Source organism: Python bivittatus, unplaced genomic scaffold (assembly GCF_059951505.1).
Source record: "Python bivittatus isolate LINGU-HERP-01145 unplaced genomic scaffold, Pbiv_v1 ctg000000_np1212, whole genome shotgun sequence".
NCBI lineage: Eukaryota > Metazoa > Chordata > Lepidosauria > Squamata > Pythonidae > Python > Python bivittatus.
The window spans coordinates 5,665,364-5,686,392 of record NW_028277028.1 but is presented as its reverse complement, the minus strand read 5'-3'; the positions used below and the strand labels follow the sequence as shown (position 1 = coordinate 5,686,392).

General features: G+C 37.8%; 1 protein-coding gene across 2 annotated transcripts in view; it reads right to left on the bottom strand.

Annotated features, from left to right (window-relative positions):
• The window catches only part of POLR1A (RNA polymerase I subunit A), a 46,779-nt gene that overhangs the window by 25,401 nt on the left and 349 nt on the right, over nucleotides 1–21,029 (bottom strand). Inside the window, exons 2-16 of one of the 2 annotated variants that reach the window (XM_088140244.1) lie at nucleotides 19,732–19,936; nucleotides 19,366–19,515; nucleotides 19,190–19,297; nucleotides 17,965–18,050; nucleotides 17,738–17,847; nucleotides 15,226–15,312; nucleotides 13,809–13,911; nucleotides 13,542–13,704; nucleotides 11,660–11,833; nucleotides 7,665–7,787; nucleotides 6,729–6,956; nucleotides 3,352–3,606; nucleotides 2,297–2,488; nucleotides 951–1,100; nucleotides 274–457 (exon numbers count right to left, since the gene is read on the bottom strand). In XM_088140244.1, the coding sequence (XP_087996370.1) occupies nucleotides 274–457; nucleotides 951–1,100; nucleotides 2,297–2,488; nucleotides 3,352–3,606; nucleotides 6,729–6,956; nucleotides 7,665–7,787; nucleotides 11,660–11,833; nucleotides 13,542–13,704; nucleotides 13,809–13,911; nucleotides 15,226–15,312; nucleotides 17,738–17,847; nucleotides 17,965–18,050; nucleotides 19,190–19,297; nucleotides 19,366–19,515; nucleotides 19,732–19,936 (2,318 nt within the window). The remainder of the gene's footprint in view (nucleotides 1–273; nucleotides 458–950; nucleotides 1,101–2,296; nucleotides 2,489–3,351; nucleotides 3,607–6,728; nucleotides 6,957–7,664; nucleotides 7,788–11,659; nucleotides 11,834–13,541; nucleotides 13,705–13,808; nucleotides 13,912–15,225; nucleotides 15,313–17,737; nucleotides 17,848–17,964; nucleotides 18,051–19,189; nucleotides 19,298–19,365; nucleotides 19,516–19,731; nucleotides 19,937–21,029) is intronic. The other variant, XM_088140298.1, reaches the window with a different exon arrangement.

Below are 21,029 nucleotides of genomic sequence, written 5' to 3'. Positions count from 1 at the left end.
GACAATATATGATAAAACAAGGAGAAACAGGGCCAAGGAGAAACAGATGCTGAAACTGTGGGCTGAATTCAAAAAAGTATTTTGTAGTTTGGTCATATGGAGAGAATGAATGAAGTCAAATTGCAAAACAAACACAAGAGGAAATATATAGATATCCTTTTTTCATCCTATTTCTGCCTCCTGTTTCTTTTGCCTAATATTTCTTACTCTTTTCTCTTTTGCATAATGTTGCTTACCCCAGTTTAAGGAATGAGAAGTGTTGGTTTTACTCACCCATTGTAAAACCCCTGTAGAACTGCAAGTAGGCAGTGAAGATCCGAGCCAGAGCTGTTAGCAACTTTCCACTAGTCTCACCCCCATAAACCTCATGGCAGCAGTGGACTAAGCCATAGGCAGAGCTCCCATACTGAGCTTTATCCAAGACCCCACAGAGCAACTCTCCATTTCTAATAAGAACCTGGCAGATGCAAAAGAAGTTAACATTAAATCTTGCCTATATCCAGACTGAAGCTCCTCAGAGTCATTCATGCACATCTGTATACCTATTTCTATTTTGCCAAAACAACAGAAGTTTCAACTTAAAAAAAGAGGTTGAAGAACTAAACACATAGCTGCAAAATAATGATTAATGAAACAGTTACATTTTTCTCATGCAACAGTTTTTCCACCCAGCTGGCTGGTAAGCAGAGTCCTTCAAATTCTAGAATATAATGTTAAACAAAGTAGGACAGCCTATCTAATTTCTTATTATTATACTGTTCAAAATGCCTCCTAAATGTAACATAACTTCCTGGCCTTATGATGATGCTTTCCTCCAAATTCCATTGAAGTTCTGTGTTATGGCAGATAAGATCCAAAACACCCTCAGGACAGATCACAATAGCCACAAAGTCCATCTGGCTAGCACCAGGAGCCATAGCTTAAGAACCTTTTCCATATTTGACCCATACCTGAGATTCGCACATAGAGTCAAGATCCGATCTATACATTCTACAGGCAGATGTTGTCGTCCAGGCTCTTCCGCTGATCTTAGCTTTCCCAGATAAATTCAGTGGAATGTGACCTTCTGGAATTACATTTATTAACAATGTAGAAACAACCTAGGACAGAACATAGGACAGGAATATAAACATACAAGACATACATCTATTCTTATTTGCATATTTATTCTTCTCTGAAAAAACAGCACAGCAAAGCACTTATCAGAGTAATAAATAATAAATCATACAAAGGCAATAGTGCTATTTCAACATGAAAAATCATTACAAAATATCTAATATGGAATGAATACCGTACAAAACCAGAAAATGTGGAAATCTACTCAAAAGGCCACAACTGAAAGAAAAATAAGAAAAAGATGAAACAAACATGATGGGGAACAGGAGAAGAGAAAAGCAGGAAAATATGTGAATAAAAGGATGTCACTATCAGTAAAAAATGAAAGAACAGATAGCATGAGAGTTATTCAGAAGTTAGAGGAACCTGGTTCAAGATGACGAATTGTAGATTTAACTTTAAAAAGAGAAGCAAGTGGAGCAAACATGAAAAGGGGAAGGGGAAGGGGAAGGGGAAGGGGAAGGGGAAGGGGAAGGGAAGGGAAGGGAAGGGGAAGGGGAAGGGGAAGGGGAAGGGGAAGGGGAAGGGGAAGGGGAAGGGGAAGGGAAGGACCCAGTGAAATGAAAGTCCAAATCAAATAAAAAAAATAAACAAAATTAGTTTACAAAATAATTGCAGGCTTTTGATTTTTCAAGCACAATCAAGCAAGTTTTTAAGAAATCAAAAAGAAATGGGGGAGGGGGAGGAGAAAGTCATATTGTGGCTGATTTGAACCACATCTGGAGCAGATTTCACTGTTAGGAGGAATGATCTCCAGACTGCTATCCACCTCTTATTAAATTCATAGATGATGTTAGATTACACCAGGAAACTCTCCCAAAGTCTTTTTCTGAACTTTTTATCCAAGAAAATTTGCAACTACTTGGTAATCTTTCAAGTGGCCTAATTTTGTTTTTCAGCTAATCAACATTGCTGTTACATCTTTAATAAAATTAAGTTAGAACAATCTAAGAGATATATCCAAGAGATGTACCCAAAGGTCAAGACTGAGTGTAATAACACCAGTACAAAACATATACATAACGAAAAAGCAAGCATCATTATACCCAATCAAGTGGGGACTCTCTTGTACTTCCAAATAAGAAGAGTTCACTAAATACTGGGTTTCAATGACTGGGTAAGCAGCATTCTACTCTAAACTTTGTATTTTAAATAAAACACCAAGGTATTTTTAACCTACCTGCTTTCCTGTCCATAAGCATCGTGGCTTTATAATGGCTGGAGATAGCAGTTTTACTTTTCCTTTTTTGTCCATCAACCCTTGATACACCAGCTCAACATACTGCTCTCGAGTGAAGAAACAGCCTCGTGTGGTCATGCTAGTACCAGACACCATATGATCTTGAATCAATCCTGCCAATGGTTTCCCATCCTGAGGAATCAAGTAGTACGTTAGTAGGTTCAGTAGGAAAACCTGCAAGTTCTTCAATGGTTCAACAGATAGTTGACACAGATTAAGGTAATACAAGCAGCTATGTAAGCAAATTAATAAAAAGTCAGCTTCTATATTTTTATGTAAGTTTTTTCTCTTCACTATTAACTAAATGCAGAAAATTATTCATATTTGTCTACCTTAAAAGCATTTAAGTGCCACATATCTACCACCATGTAGTAAAGGTAGAACTAAACTATTCTGGGGCTACACATCAGGAATTTTGTTAATTCTGCCTGCCAATCCTCTAGCCCTGTCTTGTTCCTCCATACAATCCATATTTACTTTCTCTTTTTCTGGGCGGATGAATGCATTTCCAAATGCAAGTAATGCATGTATTTACATAAGGACAGGAGTGCTGTTTACTTCTAGCTTGCCAAATCCACTTTATTACTCTTTCCCTCTTCTCATGCATCATTCCCAAGCCCATGTTATGTTACCACCTCCTCTCTTTTTCATATGGGATTACTGGAGGTAGTTAGACATAAAACCACCAATACAGGCATGCTAAACATGTCAGTATTAGGAAGGAAGGAAGTATCAGGGACCATTCTTTTTTTTTTCCTGTGTTCAACTGCAACTTACCAGCTCCAAGGTTAGAAGAAATAAAAGTTGTCATGATGTAACTGCTAGAGGCGATAAATCACTTCTTTGCCAAGATCTAATGCATCCTGACACACTGACAAACTGTCAAAATTCTTTACCACCATTGACTAAATTCAAAATCACTAAGTGACTGAAAAGCAAAAATGGGAAATGGCATGCAACAGCAATGACAGTTTACACCGTGTTTAGCTATTTACCTTAGGAACCAGATACTGTTCATCTGTACAGGCCAATACGTAGGCTTCGGCTCGGCCCAGCTCATTCTGAGGAAAATGCGCATTCATCTCATCACCATCAAAATCAGCATTGTAGGCTTTGCAGTTGGCATAGTGAAGTCTCAGAACTTTCTCTCCAGGCAGGATCCTGGCTCGATGGGCTTGGATGGAGGGTCTATGAAGAGTGGGTTGTCGGTTCAGCAAAAGGATGTCACCATTCTTAATATGGCGGCACACCTGGCAAAAACACAAGTTCAATTATATAAACATTTCCTTTCCTAAAGAATTAAAAATTGCAGTGGACTGAAGGGAAAACCACAATATGGAAAAAGGAACAAAGATAAACAGACTATTAGACAAGCAGCCTCCCAGATACACTGGTACTACAAATCCCAGAATTCCCAGGCAGCATGGGGAAATCTGGGAGTCATAGACCTAACATATGGGAGCACATCAGACTGGGGAAGACTGAAACAGACAAACTGAACTGTTAATAGTAAGCCAAGGTACTATTACTATCTATGCATCCTTACTCCAAGGTCTGACAAAAATCTTTGGGGCCTTCTCATTATTCCAGCATAAAAGCCAGATCAAAACCCTGTAGTACAAGATCATTTAGGTGAAATCTCAGTTATATAAAATCTCTTTTCTAGGATATAGAGTGCCTGCTCATCCAGTTGATTATGACATTTTTCATGCTGGGGAAGTACAGGACTCTTATCAACAGGGCTTCTTTCTCCTCATTCTGCTCTTTGAAAGAATAGCCTGATCGCCTTGTGGATGGCTGATCACCTGATTCCCCTAATCCTGCTTCAATGCTTAGAAACCAAGGGCTAGTGTGAAGCTGAATACAAACCACTTTAGCACTGGTTTTTCTTCAGCCTGTCCTGAGAACAATGAAAAGCCTTGTCTGTTATGGACTGAACAGGCTATGGAGAGCTAATCAAAGCCTGTAGGAAAATATTGAGGGAGATACTGCTTTTAGGGGACACATGGGAAAGATTTCCTAGGCTGATTTTGCCTTTCCTCTAAAAAGAATCTCCTTCCTTATAAACCATCCCAAAATCAAAACACTGATGGTGGCATGCAAGAAAAAAGAAACAGGTATTATTAAAAATGGATTTGAGGAGGACAGAAAATGTAGAAGTGACTAAATACAACCCAGTTACAATTCAGCAAGATAATGCTATAAGTCCTCAAAGTGTCGGAGAAAACTTATTACTGATCCAGTGTGTTCTGAATTTATTCTTGAACTGGTTGAAAGCTGAGAACAAGTGAGCTACAACAGAGAACACACAAGATTTTCAGTGTTTCTCTCACATGCAATCATGGGAATTTCAATGGAAGAAAAATGCTAAATTTACGGTGAAAATCACACTTATTGGTATACAATATTCTATCGATGATATATTGCTCCAATATTTATTACTTACTTATAATTTGTTTTCTTAAAACTACTGAAAATGTAACAATCAGATTGTATTATTATTCCATATTTGGTGCCAATGTTGGAAAGCTTAACAATTATGGCAAATTATTTATAATAGAATGAAACAGATTCTAAAAGTTGAATTCTCTTTCTAAATTGCCAATTTCTATTCAATATTATTAACTCTTATATTCCTATAAAGTACATTAAACTAGCTTTGTATATGCTAACAATTGCTAGAATATTCTATAGTTCTCATGGAAAATGGTATACGGTTGCTTCTTAGGTGCATTGCACAATGTCTAAAGTAAGCTCAATTTAACATGGAAACCATTTTTTCTTTTTACTACAATTCCAGTCATAGCCTTGCACCACATTGAAAAAGTGTGCTTCTCTTAATATAAAATTTTAACATTTAAGCCTTGGATGATTGGACTTATTGACTAGATAGAATTTATTGTAATTTTTTACTTTGATTTATGATTCATATTGTGTGATTACTATGGTTGAAACTTGCAGATCAATTAGATGTTAGCAATGATATATATATTTTAAGATGACATAAGTAGATGTAAATCAATATTACTCTGAACATCTGTACTCATTTATTCTATTTTACTCAATTTTATGATGCATGTAAATCTTGTATGTAAAAAATTTTGTGCTTTTCTTACTTTTTTGTTTTGTTACTTTTCTGATTCTGTCTCTTTTTATGTTTAAAAAAAGTTTAATAACAATAATTTAAAAATAAACAATTTTCAATGCTTCTTCATCAAGGATTTTTATCTGAAATGTGCAAGGCCATCAGTTAATTTTTTGCAGGCACTTCAAGAACTATCTTTTTTTTGGTCTGTATTTAATTATGACTGTCCTTTGGATTGGGTCTGAAAATAATGTTATGCCAAGAGTTTAACCATGGTTTGTTAAACTAGCTACAATCACCTGATATACATTATGTCTTAAGCTGACTCAAATTCTGGGCTGAAAGAAGGCAGTCAGCATTCTCAAGATTCTTATGTCTTGGGAACTCCACTGCCAACTCAGCTACAGCATCAAACAGCTCGGCTATGTAGCAGGGAGGCTGGTACAACAGCAGCAACACCAACCAACCCCTAAGGCCTAACTTTAGAAACAGGCTCTCACATCCAGAAATGGGGTAGTGGCCCTGGTAGCCACCAGAGCTCCCTGGATGAGAACAGCAACTCAATTACCCTGCCCCAGCATCATGGATGGTACTCTACACGAAAACCAGGTGGGCACATTTCTCTGAGGGAACTCCCCCTTCATACTCAAACAAACTTTGGTTATATGTATTAGGTTGCCCCTCTCAATAAGTTAATGGACAAGGCAAGCCTTAAAATATTGAAAAGATACTTAGCCTATCTTCTTGCTATAAGGTGGGTTTATGAATCTACCAGTCCATGAAGCATTATCCAGGCTGCAATGCACCAGTAGCTGGGATTTGGGAATTCAAAACCTCTCTTGAACATAAACATTTTGTATGGCTTCACAGAAATGTTGTCCTTTAGGGGGGTGTAAATAAAGCTCTGTGGCTCCCCAGATGCCCCACCCTCATGGTTAGAGAGTACCAAGTCCACAGATATGCTAACCCTATCCTACCCTACACAATCAGGTTTGCTGAACGTATAGCACAATGAGCAAGGAGCAAGGGAGAACCCAAGGAACCTCAAGGTGCCTGCCTCTCCTGCTTTTATATCACTAGGTGCTATAACACAGCCTGAATCAGTGACACCTCCAAATTAAGCAGTTAGAAACTGTGATACTAAGTACAGTAATCAAAATGTCTGAAGCAAACAGCTAAGAGAATATAATCTCAATAGAGGATTGGGATGTTAGCATCTCTACCATACACATGCCATATATACCTTGATATAAAAAATATAGTAGACTAGAGTTGGACACCACTCACAATTTTTATCCCTGGTTTTGGTGCTCCAGTGGAAGGGGTTAAGAGTTGCTTGGCTATGGCTTCCCTCTGAGTCTGGCTAGTTGTACTCAATATTGTGCGAGACCCATCTTCATTGATAATCATGGAAGCCCCAGGGTGCTCATTTGGACCATTTATGACTGCTTGCCTCAATTCCTGGACATTCCAGGGAGTTACAGGTTGAGGATAGGTCAGTCTGGTAGCAAACACCTGCAAGGGAAAAAACAGAGGAAAAAACCCTAAGTATTGTGTATACTTCCATTGCTGTAAGAAAAAAATATATTCATTTTTTTCCTCTTTTATCACTAAGGAACGACTTCCATTGTGTAGATACCATACTACTAGCAGGGAAAATATTATTCACTCTCATAAACGTCTGATTCTCATGCACAACTGAAACAACATCTAAATATGATAACTGCACTCAGTTCTATTCATTTCCAGTTGTGGCTACCCATCTTCTTCCCATAGTCCCTCCTTTGTCTGCCTTTCTCTCAACATTTTGATTGCCAATTTTTTTATATTCCTGGCAACATGCTGTAAAATGGGGGAGACAAACTTTTAGGGACGAGGAATAGACAGCCTTAAGATAAGATAATAGCAACAGAAAACATTTTCCTCCAAGCAAAAGAAACCATCACATTTAAGGAGAGCCAAGCCAAGGCTTCAATGCCTCCTGTTATCTTCTCCACTTGAGTTCTTCATAAAGCAGAAGTGTCAAACATTTTGTGAAAAAGTACATTCCAATCTACTGCATTATATATGCATTTATCTTCCTAAAGATTTTCTGTAGCAGGTCAATATACCTGCTTGTCAAACTTCAGATCTACCAAAGTATGTACAACTAACAAATCAGTTAACCCCCAAACTTTCAATCCGATAAAATGACCATCTGTAGCAAAGAATCTTTTTTCTTACCATAGGAATGCCAATTTCATTGGTCTGAATGTACATGTCAGGGCAAATGACTGACCGTGCAGCATAATCCACTCTCTTTCCCATCATATGCTTACGAAACAGACCATTCTTTTTTTCAAGAATCTTTCATCATAAATTTAATAGCAAAGTCAGCAAGAAAGATACAAACATAAATAGATTCATGTCAGTTTGAAGATTCTGAAAAATGTTCAAGATCCACAGAAATGCTTTTCAACTTTACTTTCAAGTACATGGAACTGCAGGAGGAGATTATCAGGGATTTGAGGATAAAATAAAAATCAGTTACCAATGTCATTCACCTCTGCTTTGTGGAAATTCTGAGAGACAGGACTGGTGAAAGCTAACACAATTCTGATAAGTCAGAAATTCTGTGGCTGTTCAGCCTGCTCTACTTGGAATGTCATTTCATGAGAAAATGCATATGTTCTTTGGACACCAAAAACGTGACTTCTGGAGCTCAAGGACAAATATCCCACTTTTCCCCTTAATCAATTGAAAGTCAGAAATAATTTGTTGGGTTTCCCTTGCAAGAAACCAGTAATCTCACTTTGATCAGTTTACTTACAGGAAAAATATACCTGTCTTTCCCATTAGCCAGCTAATCAGGAATCAGGTCACTAGAGGGGAGGGATGTTTCCTTACTTTCCCCTCCCTGCATAGATCCTGCTCAGAATATCTCAGGGATAGGGAGACGGCTGAGAAAATCTGTATATATGCTCTGTACATGTGTGAGAGAATGCAGCATGTGTCTCCTGGTAAGAGTGGCATGTGTAGATGCATTGTGCCTAACCAACAAATGTGACCCTTGGACCAAAAGGTTCATCCATTCTTTCTCTAAACTCCAATCTTAGCACCAGAAACCCTGATGTGGGCCATCTGCCATAGGTTGCCTTATGTCATATTAGGGTGGTGTGGTAACAGTGGTTCTTCCCAGTTAGAAATAGCTTGGCAATAGGAACCCATATTCTGGAAGCATCCCAAATCAACTACTATAATGCATTGCATATGGAAGTACTTTTGAAGAATGCCTGTAACTCACAGTGAGTTCAGAATATAGCTGCTAGTCCATTAACTGGGGTTAGATACTGGAACTACATCATGCCATTTCTTAGCTTTAGATTCAATTTCTAAATTCAAAGCACTTGATCATTAAATACCTTCATGGCTTGGGATCTGGATATCTGAAAGAAAGCTAGATCCCAGATCAATCTACTCAGCCGAGGTCAGTACAAGGGGCAATTCTTCAGATGCCTTTATATGAATATGACTAGAGAGACCACAAGAATGTGGTTGATTATGATTACTAAGAGAACCTTTTCAGTGTTACCCTACCTATGAGAACTCTGTAGGTTACAGATAGCATTTGTCACCAGAAAGATTATCAAAAATGTATAAAGGGGTTTCAAATATATGTTGGAAATGTGAACGAGAAGGGACTTTTTATGATCTTTGGTGGACGTGTAATAAAGCTGAAAAATTCTGGACTCAAATACATATATTAATCCAGAAGATTTTAAAGGTTAATATACAGTCAAAACCAGAGACTTTCCTTTTGGGACTGATGGGTAAACAATTGGAAAAAGCTCAGGGGCCTTTGTTTTTATATATGATAACTGCAGCTAGACTTTTATATGCTCAAAGGTGAAAGGATTCAACATTACCTACAATGGAAGGATGGATGGTGAAGTTGATGGAGTTAGCCGAGATGGCGAAATTGACAGCTTTACTTAGAGAAAAAACACTGATTAATGCCAACTGGAAGTCCCTTTTGGACTTTTTGCAGGAAACAGAAAAAAACAAAACAAAATTATGATATATGGATTTAATGATTAAATTAATAATTATACAAAATACAGTGAAACTCGAAAAATTAGAATATCGTGCAAATGTTCATTTATGTCAGTATGGCAACTCAAAAGGTGAAACCAATATATGAGATAGACGCATTACATGCAAAGCGAGATACGTCAAGCCTTACTTTGGTATAATTGTGATGATTATGGCGTACAGCTTATGAAAACCCCAAATTCACAATCTCAGAAAATTAGAATATTACATGACATCAATAACACAAGGATTGGAAATAGAACAATATCGGACCTCTGCAAAGTATAAGTATGCATATGTACTCAGTACTTGGTTTGGGCCCCTTTTGCAGCAATGACTGCCGCAATGCGGTGTGGCATGGATGCTATCAGCCTGTGGCACTGCTGAGGTGTTATGGAAGACCAGGATGCTTCAATACCGGCCTTCAGCTCCGCTGCATTGTTCGGTCTCATGTCCCTCATCTTTCTCTTGGCAGTGCCCCATAGATTCTCTATGGGGTTCAGGTCAGGCAAGTTTGCTGGCCAATCAAGCACAGTAATCCCATGGTCACTGAACCAGGTTTTGGTACTTTTGGCAGTGTGGGCAGGTGCCAAGTCCTGCTGGAAAATGAAGTCAGCATCCCCATAAAGCTCGTCTGCGGAAGGAAGCATGAAGTGCTCCAAAATCTCCTGGTAGACGGCTGCGTTGACCCTGGACTTAATGAAGCACAGTGGACCAACACCACCAGATGACATGGCTCCCCAAATCAACACAGACTGTGGAAACTTCACACTGGACTTCAAGCATCGTGCATCGTGTCTCCATTCTTCCTCCAGACTGTGGGTCCTTGGTTCCCAAATGAGATGCAAAAGTTGCTCTCATCAGAAAAGAGGACTTTGGACCACTGGGCAACAGACCAGTTCTTTTTTTCTGTAGCCCAGGTAAGACACTTCTGACATTGTTTGTTGTTCAGGAGCGGCTTGACAAGAGGAATACGACATTTGAAGCCCATGTCCAGGATCCGTCTGTGTGTGGTGGCTCTTGATGCACTAACTCCAGCCTCAGTCCACTCCTTGTGAAAGTCCCCAATACTTTTGAATGGCCTTTTCCTGACAATCCTCTCCAGGCTGCAGTCATCCCTGCTGCTTGTGCACCTTTTTCTACCACACTTTTCCCTTCCACATAGCCTTCTATTGATGTGCTTTGATACAGCACTTTGGGAACATCCAACTTCTTTTGCAATTACCTTTTGCGGCTTTCCCTCCTTATGGAGGGTGTCAATGATGGTTTTCTGCACAACTGTCAGGTCAGCAGTCTTTCCCATGATTGTGATTCCTCCTGAACCAGCCTGAGACACCATTTAAAGGCTCAGAAACCCTTTGCAGGTGTTATGAATTCATTAGCTGATTAGAGTGGGACACTTTGAGCCTAGAATATTGAACCTTTTCACACTAATTTTCTGAGATTGTGAATTTGGGGTTTTCATAAGCTGTACGCCATAATCATCACAATTATACCAAAGTAAGGCTTGACGTATCTCGCTTTGCATGTAATGCGTCTATCTCATATATTGGTTTCACCTTTTGAGTTGCCATACTGACATAAATGAACATTTGCACGATATTCTAATTTTTCGAGTTACACCTGTATGTACGTTAAGATGTAGTTTTAGAGTAGCAGGCTATTATATGATTCATTTATATCTGCTGTATAAGAAGTTGAAGTTATTCTTTCTGTATTTCTTTTCTCCTTTTCTTTTCTCCTTTTCACTTTTCTTTATTTCTAACTTTCTTGTTCTCTACTCTTCTTCTTGATTATTAGTTCTTGTTAGCTTTTAACTCTTTGCTTTTCAAAACTTAATAAAGTTTATAAAAAAAACCTCTGTAGGTTGTCTCCTCTGATAAGTTTTCAATTCCACATCTTTCTCACTTTTTAAAAGTTCTATCTCTTAATTTAACTGCTACTTGATTTTTAGTTTCCTAACATAACTTATTTGTTTTGTTGCATTGTATATTTAATTTATTTCTATACCTATACGACCAACCTTGGAAGTATTTCTCTTAAGGATAGTATGCAAATACAAATAGTATACTGTACATGAGTATTTCAAAATACATTAGTTTCTTCCTGCAGTTCTCAAGAATTTTAAATGTCTTCAGAACTCTCACCTGACGTACACCAGGGTATTTTTCAGATATTAACTTATCCATGTCACTGTCGAACAAAATATTCACATGGCTCTGAAGACGAATCCAACTGTTATAAAGCTTATCTGCAGTAGTCTGCCCAGGAATTGTTGCCAAGACAGAATGGTCCAGAGGCTCCAAGGGGTGGTCTATCATCTGTAGAACAAAAAATTAAAATTTCAGCAAGAAGAATCCAGTTCAGAAATAATGTTTTGATTCAATTAAAAAAAAAAAAACTAGTAAAAAAAAGTGGGGGGGGTTCAAGTGCTTGATAGCCTTGGTTTTAACAAAGAGCAAAGGAGAAAGGTGGGGCAGAGAGTTGCTGAAGGATTTGATGCTCCCAAGCTCTTTTTGCTGAAAAATGGAAAATGAAACCAGAAAATGAAACCTTGTCATCAGTGTTTGGAGTAACAACTTTACTTTTCCAAACAAACAAGAATACAATCTTATACATTTCATTCAAAATTATACACAAAAAAAGACTGGATTCTTTCCTGAAATGTATTGTTCTAAAAATATGTAAATAATGACACTGTATATATATTCCTTCATGGATTGTTATCTTGTGGAGGTGAAAGGACCTGTGCATCCCAATGGCACCATGATGGATTCTGTTAGGGATGGACATTCCATTCTCAGAAGGGAAACTCATGATGGGCAGCTCATACACAAGGTAGCAGACTAAATATAACCCACTGGAAAAGTACATGGCAAGTTCCTCCAGCGTTCTTCAAAACAAATAAAATAGATATTCACAACCAGGACAATGTCAACACAATATCAGAAAATAAGCATTCCGAGGTCAGAAGTTACCTAACAAGTTACCAAAATAAACACAGAATAAGTTTGAATACACTGTATAATTCCTAAAGTATTGAGTACAGCCATCTGAAGTGCAAAGGTCCATGAGTTCAGTTCCCAGTGGAGGGTTAGAACCCTACAGAATAACATCTGGCCACCTGTGTCTGAAGATTCACAATAAGGATGAAATTGGTAATGTGGTGCCTCCTGATGGTCAGTGTAATCAATTACTTTAGAGACAATGTAAACAAAACAATTGTCCATTTCATTCAAAGTCTAGTGAATGGAGGTGCTGAGTTTTACTATATTCAAAAATAATGGAAGCGGGGACATTGCCCTCTATGTTCATTCACAAATAACACATCAAATGAAATTATGCTAATCTTGAAATGCTTGTTGTTCGTTGAAAGGAGAAAACAATGTATGCTTAAGCCCTACCTTCTTAGTATTAATTTGGTTTTGTTTTTTCATTTAACAAATAGCTCTTTTGACTGCTTGCTTGAGTAGGAAGGTAGGACAGATATAAATAAAGAAGCAGGTAACTGCTGAAAAGTTGTTTCAGAGCCAGAATATATTTTTCTGTAAAATAAAAGTACACACTAGCATTCATTATGCTAGCAGCCCCCTCCAAATGGTCTAACATGGGGGGGCTAACACCGGGTGGTGGTAAACAAGCCATAGAACCTGTTAATCAAACCCCTGATCAAGAGGCAAAGCTTGACTGATAGAACACTGGCTGTGTTTGAGCGAACTAGGTTTTTTGCCCTTAGACTCTCAGGGAACCTTAGGGTTCCACAAAATCCAGTTTGAAAAACCCTGCTGTATCATACTAGCAAGCTGAGAAGTACAGCAGGGGACTTAGAAATCTGACTGTTCTCTCTTCCCATTACTGCAAAAGATGCAGATATTTTAAAAAAACAGGCACAAACCTCCTAGTAATTATTTAAATTATCTAACAGAGCATCAGGAATACTCAGAAGGTTGGTTAGTATTATCTAAAAACTTCACTGGATTATAACTAAACAGTTTTCTTTCTCATTTTGAAGCCCTGAAGCAATCTTACCGTCTTAAGGTCCCCCTCTTCTGTCTGTAACGACTGGCTTTGTTCTTGAGCAATGAAAGCCAGAAGCTTTCGAATGAGCTGGGCATCCTTCATCACAGCTTGTAAATTCACTGTTTGACCATTAGCAAACATCTGATCTCCAATGCAATTCACAGGGCGATATCTATACATCAGATTACACTGATTATGCTTAGAAAACTTTCTTACTGTTAATTGGACATCATAAATACAATAAAACTACTATAAAATGCAAAATAATAACATTACCTGGAAGGTGGTACAACAAGTTTATTCAGGAAAAACATCTCAGGATTGAAACTTGAATCACCAGTGACTGGCATACCAGAGAAAAGCTTGCAGAGGAAAAACCCTAAACAGAACAGAGAAGAACTGGAATATCTGCTGCAATAACCAAGATGCAGATATCATTACTGTATCGCTCTAGAGACTATTTCATTTGGTTTGCATGTCTGAAACCAAATGTTGCTGTACATGCTTGTTTGTGTCTATCTATTTTGACTCTCTTCTCTTCTTTTATGTCTGTTTTATTTGCTGGCTAAAGGCTGTAATAAATTTAAAAAACTAAAATGGAAGTCAAATTGTACTGAAAACACAAGCAAAATATTTCAGGATGCAGCTTCCTAAATACTCATGTGTAATTCACTGCATGCAAAGCTAAGATCTTATGCACAAACCAATACAAATTATCTCCCTCCCTCCTTGATCTTTCAGTAAGACTCCTAAATATGATTCTGCTATGAGCCAGAGAAAAGGGCTATCTCAAGCGGTAGAAATCAAGCTCTGTTGAAAGTTTTAAAATGAGAAATAAACAGTTGTAACAACTTGGCACAATTTAGTGTGTTCTTGGAGGAAAATATATTGCGACTTTGCAAGAGCTGTACTCAGCATGTTTGCCTAGCTCCCATTCATTTCAATGATCCTTGCCGAGGAAAACTTTCTCTAGACTGTAGTCATGGTAATTAATTACAGTTCAGTTTTGTATTTTGAGCATTAATATGCACCACTAATATCCACAGATTTGCACAGATCCATCTATGAATTACATAGATGTACTCTGCTTCTAGGGCAACTCAGTGCAGGTTGTTACCTATAAACACTTCATGGCTCAGGATCTAGATATCTGTGGGACTGCCTTCTCTCAGCAGTATCCATCCATCTACTGAGATCAGGAAGGGCAGGACCTCTCTGGGTCCTGTCCCTTAAGAAACGCCACTTGCAGGGATTCCAGGTCACTACTTCTCAGTAACTACTCCTCTTCTCTAAAACAGCATTACACCAATATCATACAAGTCTTGGCCCTGTTAGCTTTTCACCAAGCCATTAAGACCTGGCTATTTCAGCGGGCCTTTAGGGCTGAAGGAGTCATTTTACCCTATCCTGCTGTTGATGCTGTTATGATTGTTCCTCAGTGTATGGGATATTGCTGGTTACAAACCTATTTTACTATATTGTTATTTTATGCTTATACTTTTACATTTTAGTTTTAATTTAATTACTATTTGGAGAGATCTGTAAGCCATTCAGAATCATGCACAGTTGCTACTAAAATAAAATAGGTCAGCCACAACATAGACTTCAACATAGGTGCTGAATCAGCAATTTCTTTTTACATTGAGAGGAGGCATTAATTCTTAAAAGATAGCAAGCAGTTTTATTCACTTACCCTCATTCTTCCACAAAACTTCAATGTGTTGTTTGGCAGTAAAAGGTGTCATGTAGCCTCGTTTTCCCAGCTGAGTTTCATCTATAGCTAAGAAGTTAGAAGTATTGTATGTTTTGACATCTATCACAAGCTACTTGAAACATTTTCTGCGTTTGCTTTTGTCCAAGTATTTTAATTGTCCCCATCTTATAATATCTAAACTCGGCAGTCAGTAGACAATCCACCATCTTACAGTCGTGTGAAAAATAAAGTACACCCTCTTTGAGTTCTAAGGTTTTACGTATCAGGATATAATAAAAATCATCTGGTCCTTAGAAGTTCTCAAAAGTAGGTAAATACAACCTCAGATGACATATTACACATGACATATTACACCATGTCATCATTTATTTTACAAAAATAAAGCCAAAATGGAGAAGCCATGTGTGAAAAACTAAGTACACCTTATAATTCAATAGCTTGTAGGACCACCTTTAGCAGCAATAACCTGAAGTAATCATTTTCTGTATGACTTTATCAGTCTCTCACATCATTGTGGAGGAATTCTGGCCCACTCTTCTTCACAACATTGCTTCAGTTCACTGAGGTTTGTGGGCGTTTATGCACAGCTCTCTTGAGGTCCCGCCACAGCATTTCAATCGGGTTGAGGTCTGGACTTTGACTGGGCCATTGCAACACCTTCTTTTCTTTTTCAGCCGTTCTGCTGTAGATTTCCTCGTGTGCTTCAGATCATTGTCCTGTTGCATGACCCAATGTCGGCCAAGCTTTAGCTGTCAGACACATGGCCTCACATTTGACTCTAGAATACTTTGGTATACAGAGGAGTTCATGGGCGACTCAATGACTGCAAGGTGCCCAGGCCCTGTGGCTGCAAAACAAGCCTAAATCATCACCCCTCCACCACCGTGCTTGACAGTTGGTAGAGATGTTTGTGCTGATATGCTGTGCTTGGTTTTTGCCAAACATGGCACTGTGCATTATGGCCAAACATCTCCATTTTGGTCTCATCTGTCCAAAGGAGTGTCCCAGAAGTCTTGTGATTTGTTCAGATGCAACTTTGCAAACCTAAGCCGTGCTGCCATGTTCTTTTTAGAGAGAAGAGGCTTTCTCCTGGCAACCCTTCCAAACAAACCATACTTGTCCAGTCTTTTTCTAATTGTACTGTCATGAACTTTAACATTTCACATGCTAACTGAGGCCTGTAGAGTCTGAATGTAACTCTTGGATTTTTTGCAATTTCTCTGAGCATTGCATGGTCTGACCTTGGGGTGAATTTGCTGGGATGTCCACTCCTGGGAAGATTGGCAACTGTCTTGAATGTTTTCCACTTGTGAATAATCTTCCTCACTGTAGAATGATGGACTTTAAATTGTTTGGAAATGGCCTTATAACCCTTCCCAGATTGATGGGCAACAACACTTGCTTCTCTAAGATCATTGCTGATGTCTTTACTCTTTGGCATTGTGTTAACACACACCTCAATGCTCGAGACCAGCAAACTCCTAAAACTTCGGCTTTTATAGAGGTAGTCACACTTGCTGATGATCAGTTGTTCAAGGGCATTTGATTAGCAGCACCTGGCTGCTACTTAGCCTCTTCATACCTATGAAAGCAGTAAGGGTGTACTTAGTTTTTCACACATGGCTTCCCCATTTTGGCTTTCTTTTTGTAAAATAAATGATGACATGGTGTAATATGTCATGTGTTGTTGTTCATCTGAGGTTGTATTTACCTACTTTTGAGAACTGCTAAGGACCAGATGATTTTTATTATGTCCTGATACATAAAACCACAGAACTCAAAGAGGGTGTATTTTTTCACATGACTGTATATTAAGCCACATTTTCAATTTATTGTGGCTAATTTATTTATTGTGAATATGTGACAGTTGTCTGGATTTGAGCATCATGATAATCCAAAGAATATGGTTCATATGCTATGTCAAACAAAACCAGATAATTCATGTTATGGGTTAGCATGATGTGCAAACATAGGCAGTTAAATGTACTTTCCTTACATGGAGAAGCTTCTAAATTCATGAATAACTGTTGGATGAATTAAGATTTGGCTGTCTTCAGACAATTTGCTGCTTAGTGTGCTTGCTTTGGCTTACTGTGACATGTGACCTCAGCCACTGTGGTTTGTAAAACATGGCTTATGTGTGAGTCAAACCACTTAGTTAGCTTTAATTAAGAGTAAACTGACGGCAAATCTATGGGATTTAGGACTAGTTTTAATTCCACTGAGGTCTGTGTGTTCACTCTTAAATTTGAGAAAGCCCAGACACAGTTGTGTCTGGAAATAGTTTACAAAGCCATTTTTTATTAAAGTGTCTGTAAATTTCAATCAATTAATTTTTAACCCAGACACACAAAGCAGATTTGAAATGTTTGAAGGCTGTATCTAGATCCACATGGCATATTCTATAACAATTTGTTCTAGTGTAACAAAATATTTCTCAGTATCAAGTTTTGCACCTGTGTGTGTGTAATATTCAACAGAATACACATACTTGCTATTTCCTCCACTACAGTCTGTTTGCCTGACTTCTGAATTACGGCAGTGGGATAAGTCACAGTGAGCTTGCTATTATGTTCTTTTCGAACAAGTGATCTTCCTGCTCTTGAAGATGGAGGGGGAAAAAAGAGAAACATTAACCAATGAGAAGAGAGATCCTAGTAGTTTTTAATCTTGGGATGAAGGGAGGAGGAATAAAAATGCCCAGGAAAAAAAACTTACTTGCAGTTCGGACATCTCTTTGAAGTCATGTGTAATTTCCAAAATTGAGAGATAAGTTTACTTCGACACTCACATACATTTTTTACCTGTATCAAGAGAATGAAAAGCAAAGTTCTAGAAATTATATTTGTATGATATTTATACAAATTATATTTGTATAAATTTGAAACACAAATTTAAGTATGGTCAGTTGTGGACACTACCAAGAGCAAACTTCATTTAAAATTTCACTCTGCAGTGATTTAATTTTAGACATCTCCAATGTCACAAGTATTTGTTACATATTTATCCATTTATACATTAAAGGGAGCAGCAAACATTCATTGTTTACTCCCTATTCAGCGTTGAACTATTCACAAAGCTTTCCATTTAGTCTCACATATGATTTATCTCCATGATATATTACCTTTACTTCCACGTATCTGTCCTTCAGCTCCACTTGACAAGATCAGACCACCTTCATTCAAATTTATCACATCTTTCCACTTCCTCTTAGTGTTATAGATGTACAATGTATCTAATTTTCCTTCAGTTATCTCATTTGTTATTTCATTTTTTTTTTACTATTTATTTCTTTTACATTCCAGGTTGCAATCGTCCATATGCTACGGTCATCACCAGATACCAATAGATATGAATCTCCACCACCAATCCAGACTTTCATGTAACACTTTTTAATATGTTAGAGAGGATATAAACTAGGTTGCCAGGCTCAGATATACCCTTGCTAACAGTAAGGCCAGTTTTGACATTTGAGCCAAAATGCTCAAATATATACCAGTATAACCAATGTTCAGTTTTATCCCAAGCATACTTACACTTCTATACAAGCTAGGATTTCTAGTCTAAACACTATCTAGCAAACCAACATATCCTGCCTACACCCCACTAACTAGGAAGTACACACAGTGACCCTCACAAATGATACATCGTTAAAGAGCTAACAGGAAGAATGAATCCAGGATTTGCTAGCTGCAGATAAAAAAAACCCATTTTCTTTTTAATGAGCAGCCTGTAATTATATTGCATTTCTTTTGTGACAGAGGAAGTTAGATAATAACAGTTTTAGCTCAGAATATTAAAGAAAAATGCCATATAGTAAGCCCAGAACAAATGACATTTTCATAAAGAACCACAGATTTCACAAATTAATGAGAAGTGAGAGGAAGCTGTTCATTAAAAGCAATGTAAACAACCACATAAAATATTGATTCTTCTTACTTACATGTGCACTGTAGTCTCTGAGCTGATTATTTTGGAGCATATCCTGTGTGTGCAAACTTAATACTTCTTCAACATCAACACCAGTTACGTCTGAGCTTTCCTCTAAAAACTGAAAGAATAATTATATTACAAACCTATGGAATACTGTCAAAACAAATTAAGCAAAGTAAAACTTACCCTACTCAAGACTGCTTCAAGATCATGGACCTCTTGAATCAATCCTACTTCCAACAGTTTTAGCTGATTTAGTAATAAATGAACTGCAGCACGTGGACATGTTAGATGGCAACAGTTCAAACAGGAACCTCGCATCAGAAGGAATAATTTCTGAAAATAAGAACAGTCACTTTATTATCCTGCTAATTCACATGTGTTTAATACTGTGCCAACATTATTTTGTTATAATCATTACAACAGACTGAAAAGGTCACTCTAGATTATTACTAACTATTAATACTTCTATTTATAAATTCTGAACACAGTGATTAATTCATTGCTATTAATTCATTCCATGCTATAGAAACTATGGCTTAACATACTTACATCAAAGAAGAGAGGATTATAAACAGTGAGGGGTAGTTCTATGTGGCCCAGATGACCAGGACAGTTGTGGAAGTCTTGCACACAAGTAACACACACTTCCTTGTTGTCAAGTGGACCCAAAGCCAAATCATATAGTCCATTTGGGGATGGAGTACCCGCATTATCAAGAAAAAGAGGATTGGTTATAGGTTTTACACTCAATTTCCTAAATGTGAAAGCAAAGGGGGAAAAAAGCAAAGAAAGTGTCACAGAAATCCTTGAAATTAATAATTACATTTTACAATATAAAGAGTTCAACGTTCATTAATTTCCCAGAAGTTTTACAGCTTTCACTATAAACTCAGAAACTCTTTATCCAGAATAGCAACTGTCAGAGAACTCGCATCCATGCTCTTTTTTGACTACTTAAAGAAAAGCAAATATTATATGTTGCAAACTTTTACATCTGAATGTTTACAGCGGATTTGTTGCTTAGAACTATCCTACAGCTGGGTATATAACTATCGACTCAAAGCTTGTATCAAGAAAAAAAAAGCTTCTGTACTGAAATACAGAAAACAAGAGTCAAATTCAATAGTTTCAAGAACTGAGCTTTAGATCGCTAGAAAATATACATTTTAACATTCACTGTACACATTTTCACCAGAATTGGCTAATACTATGTGTAAATTGACCCTGTCTCTGTTCACAATTTTGCAGACACAGGCATTCCTAACTATGATGCCATCTGAATATTATGAGCCAGTCTGAAACCAGATTGAAAAGTGTTTAGATAATCCATATCCTCCAGGACCCTCTGAAGCTGTAACCCAATCACCTTCTCAACAACCTTCCCTTAGAAGGAGAAGGTCTGAGACTGAATTAAAATTGTCCAGAACAGCTGAGTCCAGTGAAGGTTTCTTGAGGAGGGGGTATATCACCACCTCTTTTAAGGCAGGAGGCACTACACTCTCCCTCAAAGAAGCATATACTACCACATGGAACAAAATGCATGTCACCTCCCAGATGGCCTTTACCACCCAGGACAGGGATAGATCTAATACAGAGGTGGCCAGAGTCATCAGTGTAATCCTATTTTTACCAAGAAAACCACAAGGATAGACAATGTAGAGCAACTGATGATACAGTGCCACATTTTGGGCTTCTTAGATCAGCTGGCCCTCAACATGCTACTGAAGAAGAGCATAATGTGGGGCACCATGCTGAAGAAGGCTCTCTAGAACACTGAAATTGAAATTAGGAACACTGGAAACTTCAAGGCAAAAACTTTGCGAATCGGATAGCAGCAGAGTTCGCCG